Consider the following 21,657-nt stretch of genomic DNA (forward strand, 5'->3'; position numbering starts at 1 on the left):
TGGAGAGTTATCTGGTAAGACTGGAACCAAGTGCAAGGGTCCTTGATTAGGACCACATTAGCAAATGTTTTCCCATAGAGAAACATTAGAGAATTTCTATTTCCAATTCAATGCTATCAAGAGACATTTAATATTTTGGGATATCATTTAGAAAATGTATCAACACCAGTTTGTTTCTACCACAAATAGTATAGTATTTTTCACTTGTTGGTTTCTGTTCTTCTCTATTTCTGTTTTTCCTAAAGCCACATATTACGCTATTAATATAAAAAAACAGTTCTGAAAGAAGCAAACCAGCCTCATGCCCCTTGGCAAACAGCCACCTCTGAACCTGCCATTTGTTGTAACTATGAGTTTACTTAAGGTCAGACTGGAACATTTTAAAATGAACACACATATTTTCCAAAAAGCATGTTACCAGGTAGGAAACTGTAACTCAGAAAAAAGTCACAAATAACTCAAACATTTCAGGAGGCTTATTGAACAAAAATCTAACTTCACAGTCATGTAAGCAGCAGAGATCCCTATAATGAATGGGCAGAATACACTACAGCAGATCAAGAATTATAAAACTAAATTAGAAACCCAAATCTCATTTGCTATAAAAACAAACGGTTCTTTGTTCTTCAAAAGGAAGTTGCAAAGATAATGCAATGAATCACCCTTCCACAGTCAATTTCTGATGCTTAATCCTTTCTATATTTCTATTAGCTAATTACACATGCATCATACATCTCAGTATTTTGCAAAAAAGTGGGTATCATTAACATCTCATCTCACAGCTTTATCAAGTTAAATGACTCAAAACTACCCTTCCTCCATATAGTGGACATGAAGGAAAGAGCCAAAATTCCACAGTACGTTTCAAGAAAGGCTAGGGCCTCTCTTGAAGCAGCTTATTACAGGACCACACATCACACACCCAGCACTTCCACCTGTCGCCTTCCCTTTATGCCTCCTCTACTGGGTCTGTGGTGCTGAGTTTCATGATTCCAGCTCCTACTGTCTTGTGTTTCACATCTGTGACAAAAACAGTGCTGGCAACTTGCTGAGGGTTTAGCTGTCGCTGAACAGTGTTGCAGAGAATCCAGGCTTTCTCTGTTTCTTACTCTGTGCCATGCCCTCCATGAACAGAAGCTGTGAGGGGACACAAAGCAGATGACCCAAACTAACCAAAGAAATACTCCAAAGAAATGTCATGCTCAGCAACCAAAGGGAGAGGGAGGGAGTGCTTCCTCTGTCACTCAAATGAAATAAGCAGTGCTCTGGACAGAACAACTCGAATTTCAGACAGAATAGTCATGTAAGGCTCTCAGCAGCCCAATTTCTAGCAAAGAGACAAGATTTAACAGAAACATATTTTTGCACTGAACATCTAAGTCAATGGAACAAAGCCTGCATCTGAGGTTGGGCATTTTGTATAAACAAGCACCACTTTCTCTAGACAGCACCTCTGTTTTCACCTTTATAAACTGTTAAAACCTTGAGAATTGTCCTTCTCTTCTCCTTCACAGAGCATCTCAAATTTGCCTGTGAGGCAAAGGGGAAAAGAATCCTGGTTGGCATCATTTTTCATTGTTCAGGATGGATTTTTTTCAAGCTGAGATTTTCAAATAAGCTTCTAAGCCTTACAGCTGGAAAAATTATTCAGAACACAGTCACAAGTGGTTCTTATGCCCTAATTACAGTGCTTTTTCAATTTCTCACCCATCAGAGGACACACATCTCTTCTTGCTTAGGAGAACGTCTGTGACCGAGTGTGATATTGTTAACAAGAGAATTTAATTGAGACACATTTTTGCATCCTGCATTAGGTGTGACTCTAAGTTATGTGATATGTTCATGGGTGACAGGAAAATTATGCCTTCCATCTGCAGAGACGTGTAAATGCCTCATTAAATTTAATAATTATCTGTTAGAAGGGCAGCTCCACGAGAAAATCTCTGTTACTGAAAAATAGGAGGGAGACAAAAAAACAACATTGCAATTGAATCATCACTGACCTTGCTGAATTAATTCACCTGTCCAGAAATAATTTTATAAACCTATTAATAATGAATGTTATATTGTAAAAAATGCATGAATGGGTTACATCATGAAAAGGTTATCAAGTAGCCCATGAAATTAGACACAGACTGCATTTTCAAACGAGCTCAATTCAGCCTGAATTTGTATGACAGAGGGAGAAAAAAGGTGGAAGAAAAAAGACATCGCTCTGAAAAATGATACATAAAACGTCTTATGAACCACTTCTTTTCAATCAAAAAAGACTACAAGTATCTTTGACAAAAATCCATAGTATATGACTGATTCCACAATGTACTCTACAGCTAAAAAAAAAATAAAATAATAACATTTAAAAAAACCACAAAACAAACCAATCAAACAAACAAAATAAAACACCACCTTCCTGGATGTGGCACAGAGGCACAAAGCAAATTATCCTGACAATAAAAAGCTCCCAAGGAAAGCTCTATCACCCCATTTACATTGGTAGCTTAGTTTTACAGTTAAACAAGGATTATATAAATCTGGGAAACCAAAACAGAACATTGTCAACTTCTCACAATGAGAAGGTGGTGAGACAAACGAAGAATAACCTTCATATTAGCCAACTACACATTTTGACACATACCATTAAACAAAAAAAAAATTAATCTGTTTATTATATTTAACATATTTACAAAATAGTACAAATTAAAGTACTGTAACTCCATTAATGCATGACAACAAAACCTCCATACAGGCAAAAGCAGCACATGAAAGAGACACTCCAGAATATTTAGGAAGTCTTTGGTACTCAAAATATAGTTTAAGATGCAGCATTAACTCAATCAATACAGGGCATTAAACACAGACTATGATATGTAGATTAATACCGCAAAAGTGAAGTTCACCTATGGCTTTCATTCTTCTCACAGGGTGACTACTGGACTCAAGAATTGCTTAAAAGCTTTACAGCAATTTTAGGATGGAGAGACTACTCAGAATGATTCTAAACCCAAGTTGTTGAAATGATTGGTATATTTTTCAACTCATACTGAATCTACCTGCCTCTTCTTAAAACTATATGACAGCAAAGCACTAAACACTTCACAGACCTGGAGCCTATTCCTCTACCCCTTCAGCAGGCAAAAATGAAAGAATCGACTTGTCTGCTTAAGGAATATAGGATCAAGCTCACAATAGACAATCAAATTGCATGGCAAAACATAATCAAAGACTGTATACTCTATAATCTATACTGCTGTACACAAAATTTACAAAATTGTTATGCATAATCTACATATTTACAAATGCTCTCCATCAAGTAATGTACTCAACACAATCACAGTTTACATAATTTTGAGGTAAATCCTTGAAAAGTTAGAGCATCGGCACAAGTTTCATCTGCAAGGTTGAATCTCACAAGTAGAGGATTTCTAATTAGAAGATCCTCTCTTTCACCTTGTCACACAGCAGTGTATGGTGGGTGTAGCAGATGGGTAAGATGGTTGCAGAGATGAAGGGGATTATTGTGAATCCTCTGTGTTGTGCTTGATTCTTTTTGATGGTTAGGAGGCCAGAAAGAAGCAAAGAATACTGGGGGCAGCCAAAAAGACCCTGAAACACGTAGTAGCAGATTCTGCTCTGTGAACAAATAGTGGATATTATGTTGCCTGTTGGTTAGGAAAAAACTGCAGCATTAAGCTGTGTGGTGTCTGTGCACACTAACTGCAAGATGTTGGTGTGAAAAGAGGGGGAAAAGCAAAAGAGAGGATGTGGGACAGGATAAATTAACTTTCTTGATTGGTCAACATTATCCTAGAAATAAAATGCATTTAAGAACTTGATTTTCTTTCACGTTTTGAATCCATACTTTATATTATCTAAATATTCAAAACTGCACAACTGAAGACATCACCCACATTTATTTTAGCTTATAACTAAAATATTTCTGCCCCTCCATAATTACATTAAAAGACTACCTCACCAAGAGGTGGACACCACTTTACAAGGACTGATCTTTCCAGCTAGCTAACCCAGACACATTTTAACTTGGGAATGTTCAGACCACTGTAACAGACCACTCACTCACTGAACTGCCATTAACACCCCAGGGAACGAGGCAGGAAATGGCAGAAAGAAGTCTGCAAGCTCCATCTGCATTCACAAAAGGAGATAGAAACTCTCTGCCTAACTAGGAAAAGACAGTTTTGAGTTGGAATTATCAAAGGTCACCTGACATCAATCAAGAGGTTAAGATAAACAATTTTGTTCTTGAGAAGTGACATCATCTTGCACGAGTCCATTCTCCTATAGAATAGGTCTACAATATTTATTTAATGTTAATGCTAAAAATCTTAAAACTCATCTTGACGTGACTGCCCTCACTTGCACTTTTAGGGTCAGCTGCTTAAAGTAAAAAACCTCACATAAATAGGTTTTAGATGACAAAGAAAGGATCCCACAATTCCCCTTTGAGGATGTTTTTTAAAGCAATACTGCATCACTACACCTTTATAGAATGTCTTCAAACAGATTGTTAGAAGATTTAGGCAGGACCTCAAAGTAGTAGTTAATTAATTATATATGCATAAATGCTACTCATGTTTACCACATACTTCCTTCAGTATGCTTTTGTGAGTGTAAAATGGTTTGTAAGCTGATAAGCAAAGTAGTTTGATGTTTCAAGTCTACCAACTATTCTTTATGCCCACCAGAATGACTGAAATCTGTTTTCTACATGCAATGATAAGGAATAATAAGCCTTCATCTCCTGGTACCATCACAGATGTTAATGGAAGAGAGGCATTAGATATTCAGCCATTGCTAGTATTCATGGTGTAGTCTGAGGTGAAATGAAAAGGAACAAAGAAACTTGGTTTTCCGGAGATCTTTTTGGAAGGTGAGGGTTGGACTTGGTACTCATGCCCAGTGACAGCAAACTGCCAGGTTGTTTCTTGCACAGCTCTGGGTAAGGTAATAATCTGTCAGCCCAAACTTCTGTATAAATCCCAATATTAAGACTGGAAGGTTCAGACAGACAAAAATGCTGCTGTTTAAATACTTATCAAGACCAATAACATGTTGATATTAAATTTTTATAATCCCTGAAATTGCTGGTCAGCAGAGGGAAGTTTTCAATTCATTCGTCCTCTTCAACATAAGTTGATGGAAACCAGCCCACCTAAAAAGGGGAAAAGCAGAACAAAAATACATGAGATGCACAGGGTTTTTTAAAAAATGGCTGAACTAGGCACAACAAGGATGGATCTGTTCAGTCAATATATTAACAAGACTACAGAGATAAACTTGACAGACCTGACACAGATAGGGTAAGTTCCCTTAATGAAAGAATAAGTTGCAGATACAACAATTTGGAGACCAACATCCTCTATCAAACCTTTTCGCAAGAAAAACCCTAAAAACCTTTTGCCCAAATTGGAAGTCTAAACATTCAGAAAAATGGTAAGAGCAGTAGTTGTTATACTACAGTCAGAATGCTGTTATTTTTTCAATGCAAAGCTAAACATTTAACAGGCTTCAGTCAGGTCCAGGGAATCCTCTTACGAAAGAAAAAGTGACTGATTTGATTGCTTTACATGGAGTTAAATTCCCTTGCCATCAAAAGAAGTTTTACATCTGACAGAACTGGACAGCAGAGTCCAGTGTGTCACATTTCATAAGATATAATGCTAATTCCAATTAATGACGTGTCAAATAAGGATTACATAAGACATACAGTGATGCACTGTCATATATTTCTTATTATCTAGCTGCTTTAGGTTTTTTTCACTTAGACTTCTCTATATCTAAAGTCAATTTAACACTCATGAAAGCACTCAAAACCAAACCTAGAGCATGACTAGAAAGGATAACCACAAATTTTCTTTTAGACTACCTTGCCAAAATATCTCCAGAGGTGAGTTTATGATCTCAAGCCCAGGCTATGAAAGCTATTAGAAAGAGTGCTAGCATGTAACAGGGCATCCTTCAGAATGTGGGCAGCTGCACTAGAATGAGTTGTTCAGCTTCCTCCACACATAAAATGCATATAGGATTAACACTGTTTCTTCTGCTTTCTTATTCTTCTTGTCTAACTGTCCACTTAATTTCAAGATCATAGCCAAGCTCACGTACATAAATAAAAAAGTTCTCCAAATTGCATAAAACAATGTGGACATCCACTTCAACTGGACTTGCAACTACGATTTCCAGCTTGTGAACAATCAACTTTCTTCCACCTCACATTCCTTGACCCTGCATCTCAGCTCTTTGCACATGGAAACAGCAGCCTCAAATACTTCTGACTAAACTGCATTAAAAAGCAATGAACTAAGACTGAAACAATAAACCCTCTATAGGTCAAAACTGAAGCTTCACTTCCATGCAGGTCTCAGTGCAGTGTAAAACGACTTCGTAAAAATTCCTGCTAAATATGCCACTTCATATGAGCCACATCTTTAGAGATGAAAGCAGCAGACTCCTATAAAAAACGCTGTCGAGTCCATTGTACTGTTGTCTGGCAGAAAGGTGTGGGAAATCATTCTGTGTTCAAGTGCTAAAGAGAGTTCCATAGCACCAGGAACTGGAGCTTTTGACCCCAAATACATGTGCAAAACAGTTGAAGAAAGGTCAGCTGTAGCAGTACTATTAATCCTGGTTATTTTCCAACCCTATAACCTTGCCCAAATGTTCAGCTTGGTAGGTCACATTAAATAACCACTTAATTTAGATGCTGGGAAAGCTACCTGCAAGAGTTCTGTCTGGCTCCTACGAAACAAAGATGACAACATGTTGCATCTTGTGAATTTAAATATAAAGAAGGTTTATCATGTAGGAACACATCTTATTTGTTTTACAAAATCAGTGAAGGCAGAAATGAGACACAGAAAAAGAAAAAAAAAACAGTCTTACCCGTCCATTTACTTCACCTCTCCACCAGCCATTGGCACTCATCTTTGTATAAATTTTTACAACATCCCCTTTCAGTAAGGACAGTTCTCTCATGTCTCGGGCACAGAAGTCATACCTGGCTATGGCAATGCCTATCACCTTTGGGCTCAGCACTGAAATGAAGCAGACAGTGACATTAATTACAGTTTGTTAATTGAAGGTTACCAAACTAAGGTAAATAAAAATACTGTACAAAACAAAACAATGATTTCACAACAACATACACTGGCATTCATTTTATGCAAACATCTGCACTAAAAACACCAAGAAGATATAAACACAGATGGACAGTGTACAAGTTGAAGGGATTTTGTGATTTTTTTAATAGTCCTCTTTATTCTTAGAAAAAAATCAAAGTAGATAAATAAACTAAATAAAATATTCCCCACCATGAAACTGTTAAATACATTTGCAGTTATTGTATTCTTGTGCTTCATAATAAAACTTGCTGCCAGTTACATACATCAACATATTTTACAGGTCACTAGTTTCTTTCCAAAAGAATTATTAGCATTTACAGTTGATTTAACTTTAGACCTCTAATGAAGCAAAACAAACAGAATAAGGTGCTGTTCTTTCAAAAACATCTCCCAAGTTAAATATTAATGCACTTAAAATTGGAAGCTAACATTAGCATGAGCAAAAAAGTACAGACTTTCCACAGGAAATTTCCACGGATCATTTGTCACAATCTGCATGAATATTGACTGATGCAAACCTACTCCTTTCAGCTGTTTATTCTGTGAATCAGCAATGAATTTGTCCTATAAAACTAAGATTCAGTGAAATTAATACTTTCAAATTTTAAGACATTTCTATATCAATATATAGAAGAATTTTGCCAATGTAAAACCCTGACATTTTAAGCAATAAAAAGCTGTTAAATATTTTTAAAAAGTAAAGGTTTTAAAAGCCTCATTTCAAAAACCAACCCCTTCTCCCAAATACTTTTACAGGAAATTATGTTTTCAACCCTGATGTTGAATGCCCAAGCTTGCAAAAGAAATCCTCAACATTTCCAGGGTAAGGACAATGAGAGGACACGGCATCCAAGAGATAAAGGCCTTTGCTTTCTTGAGCCATTTAGAAGGAACATCTACTACTTCACTGCATTTTGTATTTGGATTATTTGGACAAAACATTTTTTTTAGTGGTTTTCTTTTTCCCCATTAATGCCACTGTTTTCCTTTGTAAGTCACTGCGGATGGGAGTTCACCTGCACAAGCAAGCTTCCTACTGAAAAGATTTCAGAAGAATTCATATGATCATCATGGACAACTTGATATAACGTACACAGAAATCATTCATTTTCTCAGCACCCCTTCAAATTTCTCAGAACTGCCCAATCTTCATTAGGAAAAACCATTAACATTCTAGTTTTAGCAATGCCTCCAACAATGTAACACTAAAAATGCACTGCTAGTTGCCTTTAATTTAAGTCAGGAACACAAAACATGGCAAATGTTGAAACTGGACAGTCTCAGCTCTGCTGCAGATTTCTTCTGACCCCGCTGGGTCATAGATAAATAGGTTTTTACATAATAGTATTAAATACCTGAAAGTCATTGTACGTTCAAATATTTTTAGCTTATGGAGACCATAGAAGCAACTTATTTTACAATAACAAAAAATACAATGTTTTAAAAATTATTAGAAATATCATAAAAATTGAATGTCTAAAAAACTGAGAAGATATTATCCACTCTTTTATATCATGTCACTAAAGTTTAGTCCAACATTCCTAAGTGCTTATATAGAGTATGCTTATCAGAGACTTGATAAATTACGTAAAGGATGCCATATAAAAGAGAATCAGCCTCTCGATTTATTGCTTGCATTGATGTTGTAAAAATCTAGGTGCTACATTAAGTACATTAAAGTTCAGACATACTTTTTTTTCCCCTCTAAGCGAGTCAGATGTAGACAATACTGGTTTAGATCCTGACATGAATGTAATGTCCTATACCTTATCAGCATTGCAGTAATCAATTTTACAGGGAAAGAGCACACCATGGGCAGCAATTGCTTTGGAGAAATAAAAAAAATGGAGCAGTTATTGATCATAAGGTAAGTAACCATTCATAGGTGTGCAGCAATACCACTGGCAGATTTGGAGAACCACTGCAGGATGAAAGAAGTAATTCTGGGGAGCAGGGTATAATTTCAAACTCTAGAAAGGAAATAAAGAGGCAAGGAAAAAGATTACATGAAGTAAAGATGAACAAATCTGGGGAAAAAAAAAAGAAGAAAAGAACTAAGGAGGGAAGAAACTCATAGTAGAATAATAAAGAAGGAAGATACTGAGAAAAATTAGGATAGAGAAAGAAGGAGGGGCACATCTGGGGGAAAGGAGAACTTTTAACTCTTTTTCAAGTTGCAAAGCCAGAGAGGAAAAGGAGAAAGAAGCAAGAGAAATCAAAACCATATATCTTCAAAAGTCTTGAGGCAGAAAGTAGCAGAATTTAGATTAATTTAGAATCCAACATCCATATTTTCAAATAAAAGTGATGTTCATGATAGGAAATATATAAAAGGAAGCCAGATGAGTGATGGAATACAGGAAAATGACAGTGCTAATTTTGGAAAAGGCATTAACCATATCTCTCCAGTGACACAGTCACAAAAACAACTTGAGTAGAGGCTATCAGACCTGAATTCCCAATTAGTGCTGTCCCAGGATAAATAAAGCGTGGGGAAAGATAGCACATGGAAAGGACATCTGTACAGACAGGGGAGAGAAGAAACAGAGTGAAGGACAGAAAGAAGATAGCTACAGGGAGAGTGAGGAGAGAGAGAAAGAATGGGATTAACAGCAGAGATCGATGGAAACGAAGGGCCCAACAGGTGAATGAATGTGAATGAGAAACTAAAGAGAGGGAAAAAGAGAAAGTAAATTAGAAAAGAAACTATTGAGAAAGCAATAATAAACAAACATTGTGTATTAGGAGGAAGATACTCAGAGACTTAACTAGGAAAAAAAGAAATCTGAATGAAGTTAATAAGAAGTACATGTAAATGAGAAAAATTCACTTTTACTTAATCTAGCCTCTCCTTCTGCAAACAGGAGATGATGATGACAGAGAACTATAATCCGCTTTGATTTACAAAGTATGTTGGACATTAACAGTGAGATACATGTGCTGTAAATGAATTTTAATACTAGTTTGAGCCCCTGATGAAAGATTTAGGGTGCAAACAAAAGAGGCTCCATGCAATCACAGCAGGCTGGTCTAGCTCATGTGCTAGACCAGCTAAATACCACAAAGGTCAAGGTACTGTTATTAAAGCTGTGAGGAGCTGTTTCTCTCTCCTTGCAGTATGGCCTCCTCAGAAATCTGCAGCCACGTGCCCTAAGGGTCGCTCTGGTGTGTTAGTTTCCATGCTCCTTGAAGCAGGACATTTACTGGCACTGTTTGTCCAAACCTCAGTTGTATTACACAGGCACGGGCAGCGCCTCCAGTAGTGCTCAGTAAATCAGCTTAACCCCTCCTCTCTGCTACCAAATTCTACATCAGCTGAACTGAGCCAGTGCTGAAGGTACTTTTGGAAAAAAAAAAAAAACAAACCTAGTAATATGATGAAATAAGTATTGGTTCTTATTAATGTAAGCAAATTATTGGGTTATTTTTAAAAAGATAGTTTAACTAAGAACACATGAAGCAATGTAGTTTATCAATCAGAATATGAAATCCCGCTCCAACAGGCAGATAAGCTTAATTAAGAATTACAGAGCAGTGTTTTCCTTCAATATTTTGTACTTGCATAATGCAATACTTTACCTAGCATACTGCAAAATGCAAGACATTAAATCTTTACTTACAGTTACTATAGATTTTTCCAATAAAGCAGTTTTTCATATGAATAAAACAAATGTAATTATAATTTGTTAAAACCACATATGGGAATATATGTGAATGTGTGATAGGTTTAAAGTAACCCTGAGCCTTGACTGCTGTTCTATCACTGTAGGCCATTTCAGCATTTTGTTTTCATGGACCAGATACCTGTTTCAGTAAGTACTGGGCAGTTGAATTCAAGATGTCATTTCCTATCCTCACCCAAAAGGACAGAAACTCACAGTATTTACCTTTAAGGAAGGGCTAAAACTTAACTCCTTTGTGTTCTCTGTTTCAAATCAGGTGAGTGCTTCAGACAGTCCAGCTGAGTGTCAAGATTACAGGGTAAACAGCTACACCAAAATAGCTTTCTACTCACCTTTTCTACAGATGTCTCCCTTTATAAAAATAATTGACAACTGAAAGAATGCCCTATAGCTTGGATTCTCAGTTAGTGTTGTGATTACTTAAAGCAAGTAAAAGTATCTGCCTCAGAAAAATCTATATGTAAGGAGACAGAAATGGAAGAAACTGACTCCAAAACAGGGAACAACCAAGGGAAAAGCATCCAAGAGCAGTGCAAGACATGGAGATTGAAATCCCTGGTGTGAATCAAGAGACGGTCATCAGAGACATTCTCAGAACAAGTAAGCACACCAGCCATTCCACTACTGAGCTGCCACCTCCATCCTTTTTCCCCTCAAGAAACTATGGAAAGCCCTAAGAATCCATCTCAAAACACCAAGCAATGTGGAGGAGCTCTGTGGGGCAGGTGTAAAAGATCCTGACTACTCAGATCTTGATGGCTGATCTGCATTGGTGCATTCAGGACACCTCCCTTTCCCTAGCACAAAAACCAGCCCCAATCCCAATGTGTACAACCTAAGCACGCTTCCACCCCCTGGACACAAAGGTAGGCCAGTGAAATGTGAGTAAATGCTGCATTCCCCACATTAGTAGCTCCTTCCATATGCTCCTTGAAGGAATTCACCTTCCTACTACAGAAATGTTTCTGAAGTTGATCAGCCATGCAGTTCACCCTCTGAAGGCTAATCTTAGAAATCACAGCAAGTCATAGCAGCACTGATGCACTAATTGAGGCTACCACTGCTACAACTTTTAGCATTTTTATGCAGACTCTTAGTTTAAAATGATTGCATCTATTAAAGCCAGAGATGGTTAAATGAGACTAAAGAAAACAATATCCAGAAAACAGATGGGCAAAATTAATTAACAATGTTAATGCAGAATTTAAAGAAAGCATTCTCTACAAAAAAAGCCACTGTATTCTAAGATGCTACTGCAGTATGGTTTGCTGCAGGGATGGGACGAATATATTATTTACCTAGTGAAATGTTCATGTTTGTGCATTTGAACAAATACATTAAAAATGCACAGCTCACAGATGTCAACAGCACAGCAAATTAACAATCAAGCAGTCACTGATAGAATCTGCTGCAACTATTGAGCTTTGAAACACTTATTCAAACTGCTTATTATAATAAGCAATAATAATTCAAAAATTTAAGAGTTTGATTTTTGTTACACTCCAAGGATAAACGTAATAACCCAGTTTTTGGAGTTGGATAAGAAATGAAGTATTAGATTCGTCCCTTCCCTCGCTTGCTCCACACAGAAACAACAGAAGCAAATTTAGAAGAAATATAAAAGCAGTAAAGCAGTACCTGACCAGAAAGGAGTGGAGGAAGGGGGAACAAAGCTGTAGTCTGGAGGAGTTACAAAAGAAAACCCACAGAACAAAGAAGGGGCTTAGAGGAAAAAAAAAGAGAAAAAGAGAAAAGCAAAAGAACATTGAAATATTGGCATAAGATTTAAATAATAGTTTTTTAACTATATAATTCATTGATAATAAGGAAACTAAGGTTCCCTACTAAGGATGTCTGCAAGGAAATTGACTGTAATAACTAGAAAATCTGGATCTATGATTTAATTTTTAACATTTGCATTTTTCAAAGAGTAAAGCAGAAAGAAGACACCCATTTAGGGTTTCAGAAAAGCAAATTGTAAGTACAGACTCTTACAAATATCTTGGGATTTAACAAAAATTTTTAAATTCTTTGTGTGCTCCTCTTCTTAACATGAAAAAAGCAAGAACTCATGCGTACATAAGTATTCCTCTTGAGCCCGGGAAAACTCGTTACATGCCCTTAATTAAAAATTTAGTTTAAGTACCAGTTGAACTAGAGTCCCATATTATGGCATGGAAAAGTATGCATTTCGTCCTACAATCATTAGCATCAACAGGAATTCCACAGTTAAACTACACCCTCCAAGGCCCAGTATTGCTCACATTTTCAGTTTTCCCTAACCTGAGAAAAACCCCTTGAGCAAGCAAAATGAGTTTAAGTTTGGCCTAGACAAAACCAGCACATCATCCTAACCCTGACAGCAGCTTCCTCAGGTGAAAGCTTAGAGGTGCATTTGCTCTGTTGTCAACAGAGCTAGGGTCAATGTATTTTTAAATACAAAAATTAGATGAAGTGAATCAGAATTGCTTCAAGTGGAATTACAGTTTATTGACCTGTTCTCACATTTTGTGCCTCTTTTGAAGATATATAGTATGCACATCTAATAAAGTTGTGATCTTTGCTCCCAGCTGTGATTTGGAAAGGGACATTCATCTCAACTAGATAAATGATAATGTAGCCCCTAAATTATAACTACTAATACCTATCATTACTGAACAAGAGTTTTCCTTAAAAATGTAGCAGGGTTACATTCATCACATACAGCTGCTGCTTTGAATTTGTTCCTGTGACTACACATGAAACAAAATAATTTTGCTTCCAAATGGCTATTTGCAGGAATGATGACTGGAGCTGTTTTATGCAAGAATTCATGGTGGAGGTAACGATACAGTTTTGTGCATCTTACCTGGATTGCAATAGATATGTTTGTGACAATGAAAGTACAAGCATACATGAAATAAACAGGACTGATATTCTATTTTAACATTCACAAACTATGGTTATTTGTTTAAAAAAAAAAAAATCCTACACCACAAACCAACAGCAGCTTAGGTTAGTATCTCATCGTGGTACAACACAGACATGCTCCATGGCCTCTTGAGCTCTGGAAACTCCCTTCTGATCCCTGACAGTGATGATCCTTTCTCCACCTCTAATACTAAATGGATTATCTGGGAATGCTTGAGGTTACCTGAGGAACTTATTTATACTGGATCTAATAACTCCAGGTGACAGCTCTGTGTGGAAATACAGTACACAAACCAAAAGGGCCACTTGACCCAGTTAGTGCTCACTCTTAAGGAAAATAACTACCTTTATTTCTACAGAAGCACAATGACAGTGTGCAATAGTAGCACTCAGGAATAAAGACAGGTACGTATCTGACCATATCTCATCCTTATTTTTCTCTATGATATAGCTGGAGGTTTGGTTTTATGTGTGAAATGCGGGACAAGTAAACCTTTGTGGGCAAGGAAATCCTACTGGATTTCTACAGATCTATTTTTCAGCTTCACTGTTAAGGGATTGGTGTTGGCTTTTAAGCAGAAAGGCTGAATTATTTTGATTCCTTAAGGGTTGGGATGACACTTGTTTTATTTTACTTTATTAACAGACACTTTTACACAGTTAATGGTTTAAGCAGTAGAATGACTTAACTAGTTAATATGCCTATTCCTAGTCAACAGACAATGAAAAACAGTCACTCAAATAGCACTTGGCTTCATGATTTAAGTTAATTTAAAATCAAAATTTCATAAAGACTCATATTTCTCAATATGATTGTGCTCTGCATCAGCAGATGAGAATAAAGTGCCAAGAGTTACTCCACAGAATAATGTCCACCTTTCTTCCATTTTTGCCTTTATTTCATTAAATAGTCGATCATCTCTCTAATCTAATGTAAGAATTAGTATTCTTCTGGGTAGCAAAACAAAATTTGTGTCTAGAAAAACCTAGGACTGAAAAATTAAGAAGAAAGAATGGACTGTTTCCCAAAAAATCTTCCCAATTAACTTGAAATTCTATATTGAGAAAAGTAAATGTCTGACAACTTTTACAACCACATTAGAGGTGTACAATGAACACCAGAACAGTGTGGGTGACTTCTGCAAAACCAGGAGACTTGAAAAGCAAAGTTCTAATTCAAGTGGGAAGCCAAAAAACTAGGGAGCCGAATTAACTGTCTCCCTAAAATACAGATTTTTATTCTAAAAATCTAGTAGATGCTGAAGGGAGAATCAAATTGCCCCCAAAATTAACAAGTTACAAGATAGCTTATGATTCATATTAGAAATTACAAGTAAAATGAAATGGCAATTGTTTTTCTTTCCCCTATTGGATAAATGAAAACATGACATATGCAAAAAAAAAAAATTACCATACTCCTTTCTCACATTTATCTGGGAAGTAAAGTCAATTATGTATTGCCATTCAATTTCACAGCAGCTCAGAGACTTTGGCAGCAGAAAATGATATGACTCTGTCAAAGTCTACAGTGGTTCAACTCATGTTTTTTAGAAATACTTTTCCCATTATCCCATCAGTTACACACTCTAAAGATCAGTTGTTTTGAATAAGCAGCTGATGTCTTCTCCACAGATGGAAAAAATTCAGATAGAGTCATGTGAGTAGTATAGTGCAAAATGCTAAGTTGAAACCTAAATCCCTCTTAAAATCAGCTTCAAAATGCCAAAGCCCACTACATTCAGTAGCCTCAGCATCGTGCTGAGTAGCTGCCCAGTTGGGTGGGGAGGGGGGGAACAAACAAAAAACACCAAAAAAGGGAAAGGGCCCTTCTCTCTCTTCAGCTACTTTGTCTGGCTTCCTTTCAACAACTGTTCTTCTTGCACTACATTATGTGGGAAGAGGTCAAAAAAAAAATCAGCTGTGTGGCCATCCTCACTGAGGGCTGTGAAGTCAACTCCATGTCCAACGCTGCCCCATGACTTGTTTGCTTCCTCTAACTAAACCAAACTGCAGCCTCAGGTTTCCCAGTTTCTTTCCAATCCAGCATAGCAGGGTTCACACTGCCTAGATTCAGGTTTTTCTAACATCAGCTTAGTAAAACCAAACAGGACAACTTTAAAACTGAGCAGCGTGATGCACAGATGGACACTGTGGTTAAACAAAGCAAAACAAAACCAGTAAATAAACCACCACACTCACAGGGACATGCTAATACTTTAAAGGAAACCTGTGAAATCCATTAAATGGAAGGGTCATTCAGGGTTAATCCAGGTAGGTTCGCTAGCTAGAATTGTGGAAATCTACTAGATTTTACATGAGGAGTTTGAGAATTGAGAGGGTTTTTAGATCAGTTTGGTCTAAAACAAAACCTCCAGTTTCCAACAGCATAGTTTGGAGCATTAAAGGCCTGATAGTTACTGCAGCAGAGATGCACTTCCTCCTCCCTTTGACTAAAATGAGAGCCTGTCACACCCATTTCTCTTGCTCTTCCACATACTGCCTAAAAGATCTTGTAAGAGAAGATGTTTTCTTTTGTATGATGACTGAGGTTACTGAGGATGTACCATAAATCTTGTATCCTGGAAAGCATGAAGTGACTGAGCTAACGCTCTCGCAGCCTAGTAAATTGGTGGGCAGTATAGGAACATTCTAACTGGCCTAAGAAAGAAAAGGAAACCATCTGGTTCTGCTCACAGTCAATAATAACTCAAACAAATGCAAAGTAAATTAAGCAGGACACGTCCTCTCAACAATTAAAGCCTCAACGCTTGTGGAGGAGGTAAGAGATGAGGAAAGCACAAGAGATAACAAAGGGAAGAGAGAAGCACAGGGAGATCACAAGCTTAAAGGAGAAGAAAGGACAGGACAGAAAAATTCACCAAGAATGGAGATGTTCAGCATAGAGAGGAGACAACTGACACAAGTCCTGGGGAGCAGTGAATGAGAACAGAAATGGAAGGAAGATCAATTGAAGATAGAAACAGAGAGTAAAATAAATGCAAAGAGACACACTGGTTTCTTACAATGGTCAGTCCCAAATGATCTTCAATCTTTATTTAGGAGACCTAATCTTTATTTAGGAGAGGAAGAAAGCCTCCAAAGGTAAAGAAATTTTATGGAACAGAGGTAAGCAAGTAAACAAAAACTCACAGACACAGTAAACGAAAGAACCAAAGCCATCACAAAGACTAGACTGGACTTTCTGGGCTTTCACAGCAGTCTTCATATTGTTAAAATCCCCATTAGTTTTTATTTTCCTCTTATTATCTCTTGCAGTACAAAGATGGAGCCATTGTCTGCAGAACAGCAAATCTAACATTTGCTCTCTGACAGAAACATTATATACTTTCCAAAGGCCAGCCATGTGGTGCTTTTCATCATTAACATTGAACCTGTACACGTACTAAAAATCATGCTAACTTCCACATAAATTGTAATAGGTTAAATAAAGGATACCACATGCATTGTAAACCTTCTCAGTTTATTTCTAAAATTCAAAACTTTTTAACTGTGATTTACATCGCATAGTAGTTCGTTAACTTTCAGAAGCTTTAGACTGTCAAATATTTAATGTTAAAAAACAGGCATAAAATAATTATGATGTAGTAAATATTATTTTAAACTTTTTTTAGAAAATTATTTGGTATTACTGAGATGCTACTTCATAGGGCTATGCTACAAGATTGATTTATTTAAATCTCTTTTTAAGGATTAGAAATTGTCACAGATACTAACACTTGTAGCTGCATGTATGCAAATGTCTAAAGAAATTAGGCAAGATGCAGTTTAATCTCTCACTGGCATGCCTAATAGATTTTTGAATATCAGGGAGATTTTAAGTTTGGTAGCAAGACAAACTTGCTAGACATGTTTATAAATCTCCTGGCAGATCCGAATCTGCTTAGCTTCAAAAAATCCCAGCTAAAAGCATTACCATAGTAATTGGTTATATGTCAAAAATGGAAGATGAAGATGTTCAAAGTACCTTGTCCTTCTAATGTATATACATATATATGACAGAAAGTAGTACACAAAAATTATAATCCTCACCGTTGCCACCCGTTCTGTTACTCCTTTGTCCCACGGAGTTTTCAGACTCTTTGTATGGAAATTGAAGAGTAGTATCCAAACTTCGAAAGCCTTCTTTGAGAGAGTGGTGCTTATAGTATTCTACGAGTTCCTTTCAGAAAGTAAAAACACTCTGTCATTGTAAACTGAAAGCACATACTCTGCAACATTCTGGTGTACAGTCAATGAGAGTTTTATACAAGTAACCTTATTTCATAATTAACATCCAACAGTACATGCTTATTTTTTAAAAAATAAAATACCTTAAAAATTGACAGCTTTTACATTGCAACTTAAACGCCAAAAACAAAACAAACAAACAACAACAATAACAACAACAAAACACCTCACCAAAATCAGTGAAGTAAAACCTTTTAATCAGAGTCAACATTTACTGCTATTTTCAGTCAGGCTGAGAACGTATTTGGTTTTGTCAAGTCCGGCAGAAGGCAAAGTCAGCTGCTTTCTAAGGATGTGTTAAATGCCTTTGTCTTCTCAAATTGCTTTTGTATTGATAAGAGATGTTTACCTACAAATGTCTTTGTAAGTACACAGATCTGAAACAAAGCACGTGGTTTGCACATAAGTGTATAAACCAACAGCAACTTAATGTGCAGATCCACAGAGCTTGTAAAAATTTCAGCGTGGGGCAACTTTCAGGGTGGGTGTCAAATAGTGCACAATGACTGAAAAATCCACCATTTCACATTCTCCTTGTACCCAATCCAAAAATTTCATCTTCTGTGTTTATATGTGTGCACATATATAAACATACATAGTTACACACAGAAATATTTTACATATATATATATATGCACAAATGTATGGATGTAAATACATAACACTAGCTCAAATAGTTTATGCAGCCAAGAAGACAAGCTTCTTGAGTTTCTACTCTAAAAAAGGCAACACCCATCAAAATACTGACAGGTCATGGTTCATGTTATTCCTTTGCAATCTTCAACCCCTAACATTGTCTCTTCCATTTGAATTAGCTCTAGTAATGCCAATATCACGCAGTTTGTATATAAAGCCTAGAATAAGATTAAAAGTGACCAGACAATTCAAAGTAAATGTACTTCAATTGATTAATAATACTTCAAATGTGGGAAAAAAAAATTCAACAACAAACCCAAGCAAACAAAGAACAGACAAGGAAATAAAAAACACCACAAAACCGTACCACAATTCTTAGCCTACTGAGCCTATAACAGCCTGCATCAGTGATACCTTGATTCCAGCCAAACAAAATTACTCAAATTATCTAGCCTCAGATCTAATGCATAAGACCTAAATTCTTGATAACTGTCTGAAGATCATTTTTTGAACTCTGGAGCACTTCACTCTCCACACTGTGAGCTGTTGCACATTCTGAAAATGCTCCTAGGGCAGAGTCCAAAGCTAAGCAAAATCTATGCCTGCTTTTAACAGTTCATAATCACACACCTGCCAGGCACTGCAAGGAAGTAGAAAGGCCAGAAAAAGCAAAGCAGAAAGGCTTTTCTGTTTGATATCAGTACATCATACAAGCTGTAATGACAGCAACGAAATTTTATGTCATATATCATCATCACTAAGTACCCTGGCATTCAAAGTACAAAGTGAGGGTGATTTGTGAGCAAGCAGCATTCTAAGTAGGACTTCTAGATAAATGGAAAACTGACTAGTATAAAACTTTTGTTATCTTTTTGCATAGCATAAGTCTGTAAGAATTATGTTTTTGGTAAGAGAGTAAGGATTCCAACTGGACAGATTTTATTTGTTGGCAAAATAACCGAAATGCTTCCAAAACTGAGAAAAAAAATTACTTTGGGTCACAAAGATTTAGTCACCTTTAAAAGCTTAGTGTTTAACACTATCCTTGCATGAAAACAGTTGACAGACAACTGGCCTCTAAAACATTCACTGCAAAACCACAGTAGCAGGTTTACAAACAAGTTAGAAAGGTAAGCAGTCCCTGTCAGCACGGATGGGGCTCCTCAGGAGTCTGATATATTACCATGATTCACAGCAGCAGCAGAACTGACCTTTCACCGCACCTTGGCCTGCCTGACACACTCATCCCATTTTAATTACTCTTGTGAATGCCTTTCAAACGCACTATGAAAAGTACATACAAGAGCTCTTCTACTGCTTTATCTCCAAGGCAGTACAGAACACTGTGTCAGTGCAGATCACTACTTAAGGTTTCCATGGATGCTGGCTTTGTCTCTCTTCTGCTTCCACTTCTACTCTGACTCCTTTTGTTCCTCTCTTCTTCCAGACACTTACTTTTTCTCTTGCATCTACCCAGTACAAAGCAGTTGTTCCACAGCATGTACAAACAGTAATTACACTACCTCACTGTCTATTTAACTCTCAAGGGCAGACTTCATAACACCCTAAAACTGTTATAAAATACTTTTTTTCTAATTGAATGTTTCCAAGGCTAAGTTGGTAGTGATGAGGTCTTTACGCGAGAAGTGTCTTTCGTCCTCTCAACTCTGTGCTGCACTGCGTATTCTTTTTCTTATTTTTACTCCAACTTTGTTCTTTACTCCTGTCTCTGATCATTGACCTCTACTTTGAAATCTGCACCAGTTCACTAAACTGCATCACTGCCATAAAAAATACCTGGCAGCATGTGACTCCAGCTGACATGCTTTGTCAAGATCCCCAGAGTGATCACATGTTCTCACCAGTTTCCAACGAATCATTTGCAGTGTTTGCAGACTAAGTAGACACACCCTTCATGCATCTAAGCAACACCATGATTCTTATTGCCACCAGTGATAAGACCTCAGGGTCCCCAGCCCTAACACTAAAAACTTCACTGGTTTTTAAGTATGAAATGAAGATAGTGTGCAGAAACAGCTTGATGCATTCTTCATCAGGAAATGTACATTCTTCCTCTTCTAATGAGCACTTATTTCAAATAAGGTCAGGGAAAGCATAGATTATCATTTAATGTTTCACCACTTGTAGATGCTCTTGTTCTTGCTCTTCATGGTTAAATGAAAATAATTTTTAAGGCTTCCTGGTTTTAAAGCTTCTCTCCATACTCTTGTTTTGCATTATCTTTCATTTTTATTTAGCATTTTAGAGCACATGAGTATGCATGCAGGAAGGCAGCAGCATAAGTTTTAATCCAATTGATTGAACTAAATATAATATGCTGAATGAGGTTCCTTTAACAATGCATCAGAAAATGCCTAAGCAGTAAAATTTTGCAAATGTGCTAAGGTAATTTATTCAGACACCATGTTTATCAGTCGTGTTTGAGCAAAATGAGCTATCAAGAAATTCTTTCAAATAAAGTTTAAAGGAATTTCTTCCCAGTACAAGATGACTGACGAAACATTCAAAACTCACTGATCAGTAATAACACCAAACTCTTATTTGTGGAAAAGAGCTATTTCCCATATATATCTCTAAGCTATTAGCAGTTTAGACAGCCTCATCCACTACCTGTTCTGCTTTGTCTGGTGCACCAGAACCAGAAACATCAGCCCTTCCTGAGTTCTTCTGGGCTCTCTGACACAGTTGCACCACTATCATGTTCAGCAGTACATTTGTACATGTGCTGGGTCACAAAGGAACCTTCAACCAGCTATTTTTAGGATCATTACTATATAAAGGTTCTCAAAGACATGAAACTCTCCTTTCAAGATTCAGCATAACTCCATAGAGGGTAATGCACAGGATTCAATTCCTCCTCTCTTCCACATGACTGCGAGGGACACAGTCCAGTCCTAACTAAAAATACGTAGTTTTAAGTACATAAAACTATCACTTAGAGCTAAAATCATAAATATAGAAACTTATCCTATTAGCAAGTATGGACACAATTCAAATATCTCACTCTCACACAGTTTTCT

At 36.8% G+C, this 21,657-nt stretch overlaps 1 protein-coding gene across 2 annotated transcripts in view; it reads right to left on the minus strand.

The window, feature by feature from the left end:
* Positions 1-2,637: 2,637 nt before the first annotated feature.
* Positions 2,638-21,657, minus strand: part of VAV3 (vav guanine nucleotide exchange factor 3) — a 154,128-nt gene continuing 135,108 nt past the window's right edge. Inside the window, exons 25-28 of one of the 2 annotated variants that reach the window (XM_050306668.1) lie at positions 17,783-17,912; positions 12,461-12,544; positions 6,901-7,052; positions 2,638-5,170 (exon numbers count right to left, since the gene is read on the minus strand). In XM_050306668.1, the coding sequence (XP_050162625.1) occupies positions 5,129-5,170; positions 6,901-7,052; positions 12,461-12,544; positions 17,783-17,912 (408 nt within the window). In that variant the 3' untranslated portion in view covers positions 2,638-5,128. The remainder of the gene's footprint in view (positions 5,171-6,900; positions 7,053-12,460; positions 12,545-17,782; positions 17,913-21,657) is intronic. The other variant, XM_050306669.1, reaches the window with a different exon arrangement.

Source organism: Myiozetetes cayanensis, unplaced genomic scaffold (assembly GCF_022539395.1).
Source record: "Myiozetetes cayanensis isolate MyiCay16 unplaced genomic scaffold, myiCay2020 scf12, whole genome shotgun sequence".
NCBI lineage: Eukaryota > Metazoa > Chordata > Aves > Passeriformes > Tyrannidae > Myiozetetes > Myiozetetes cayanensis.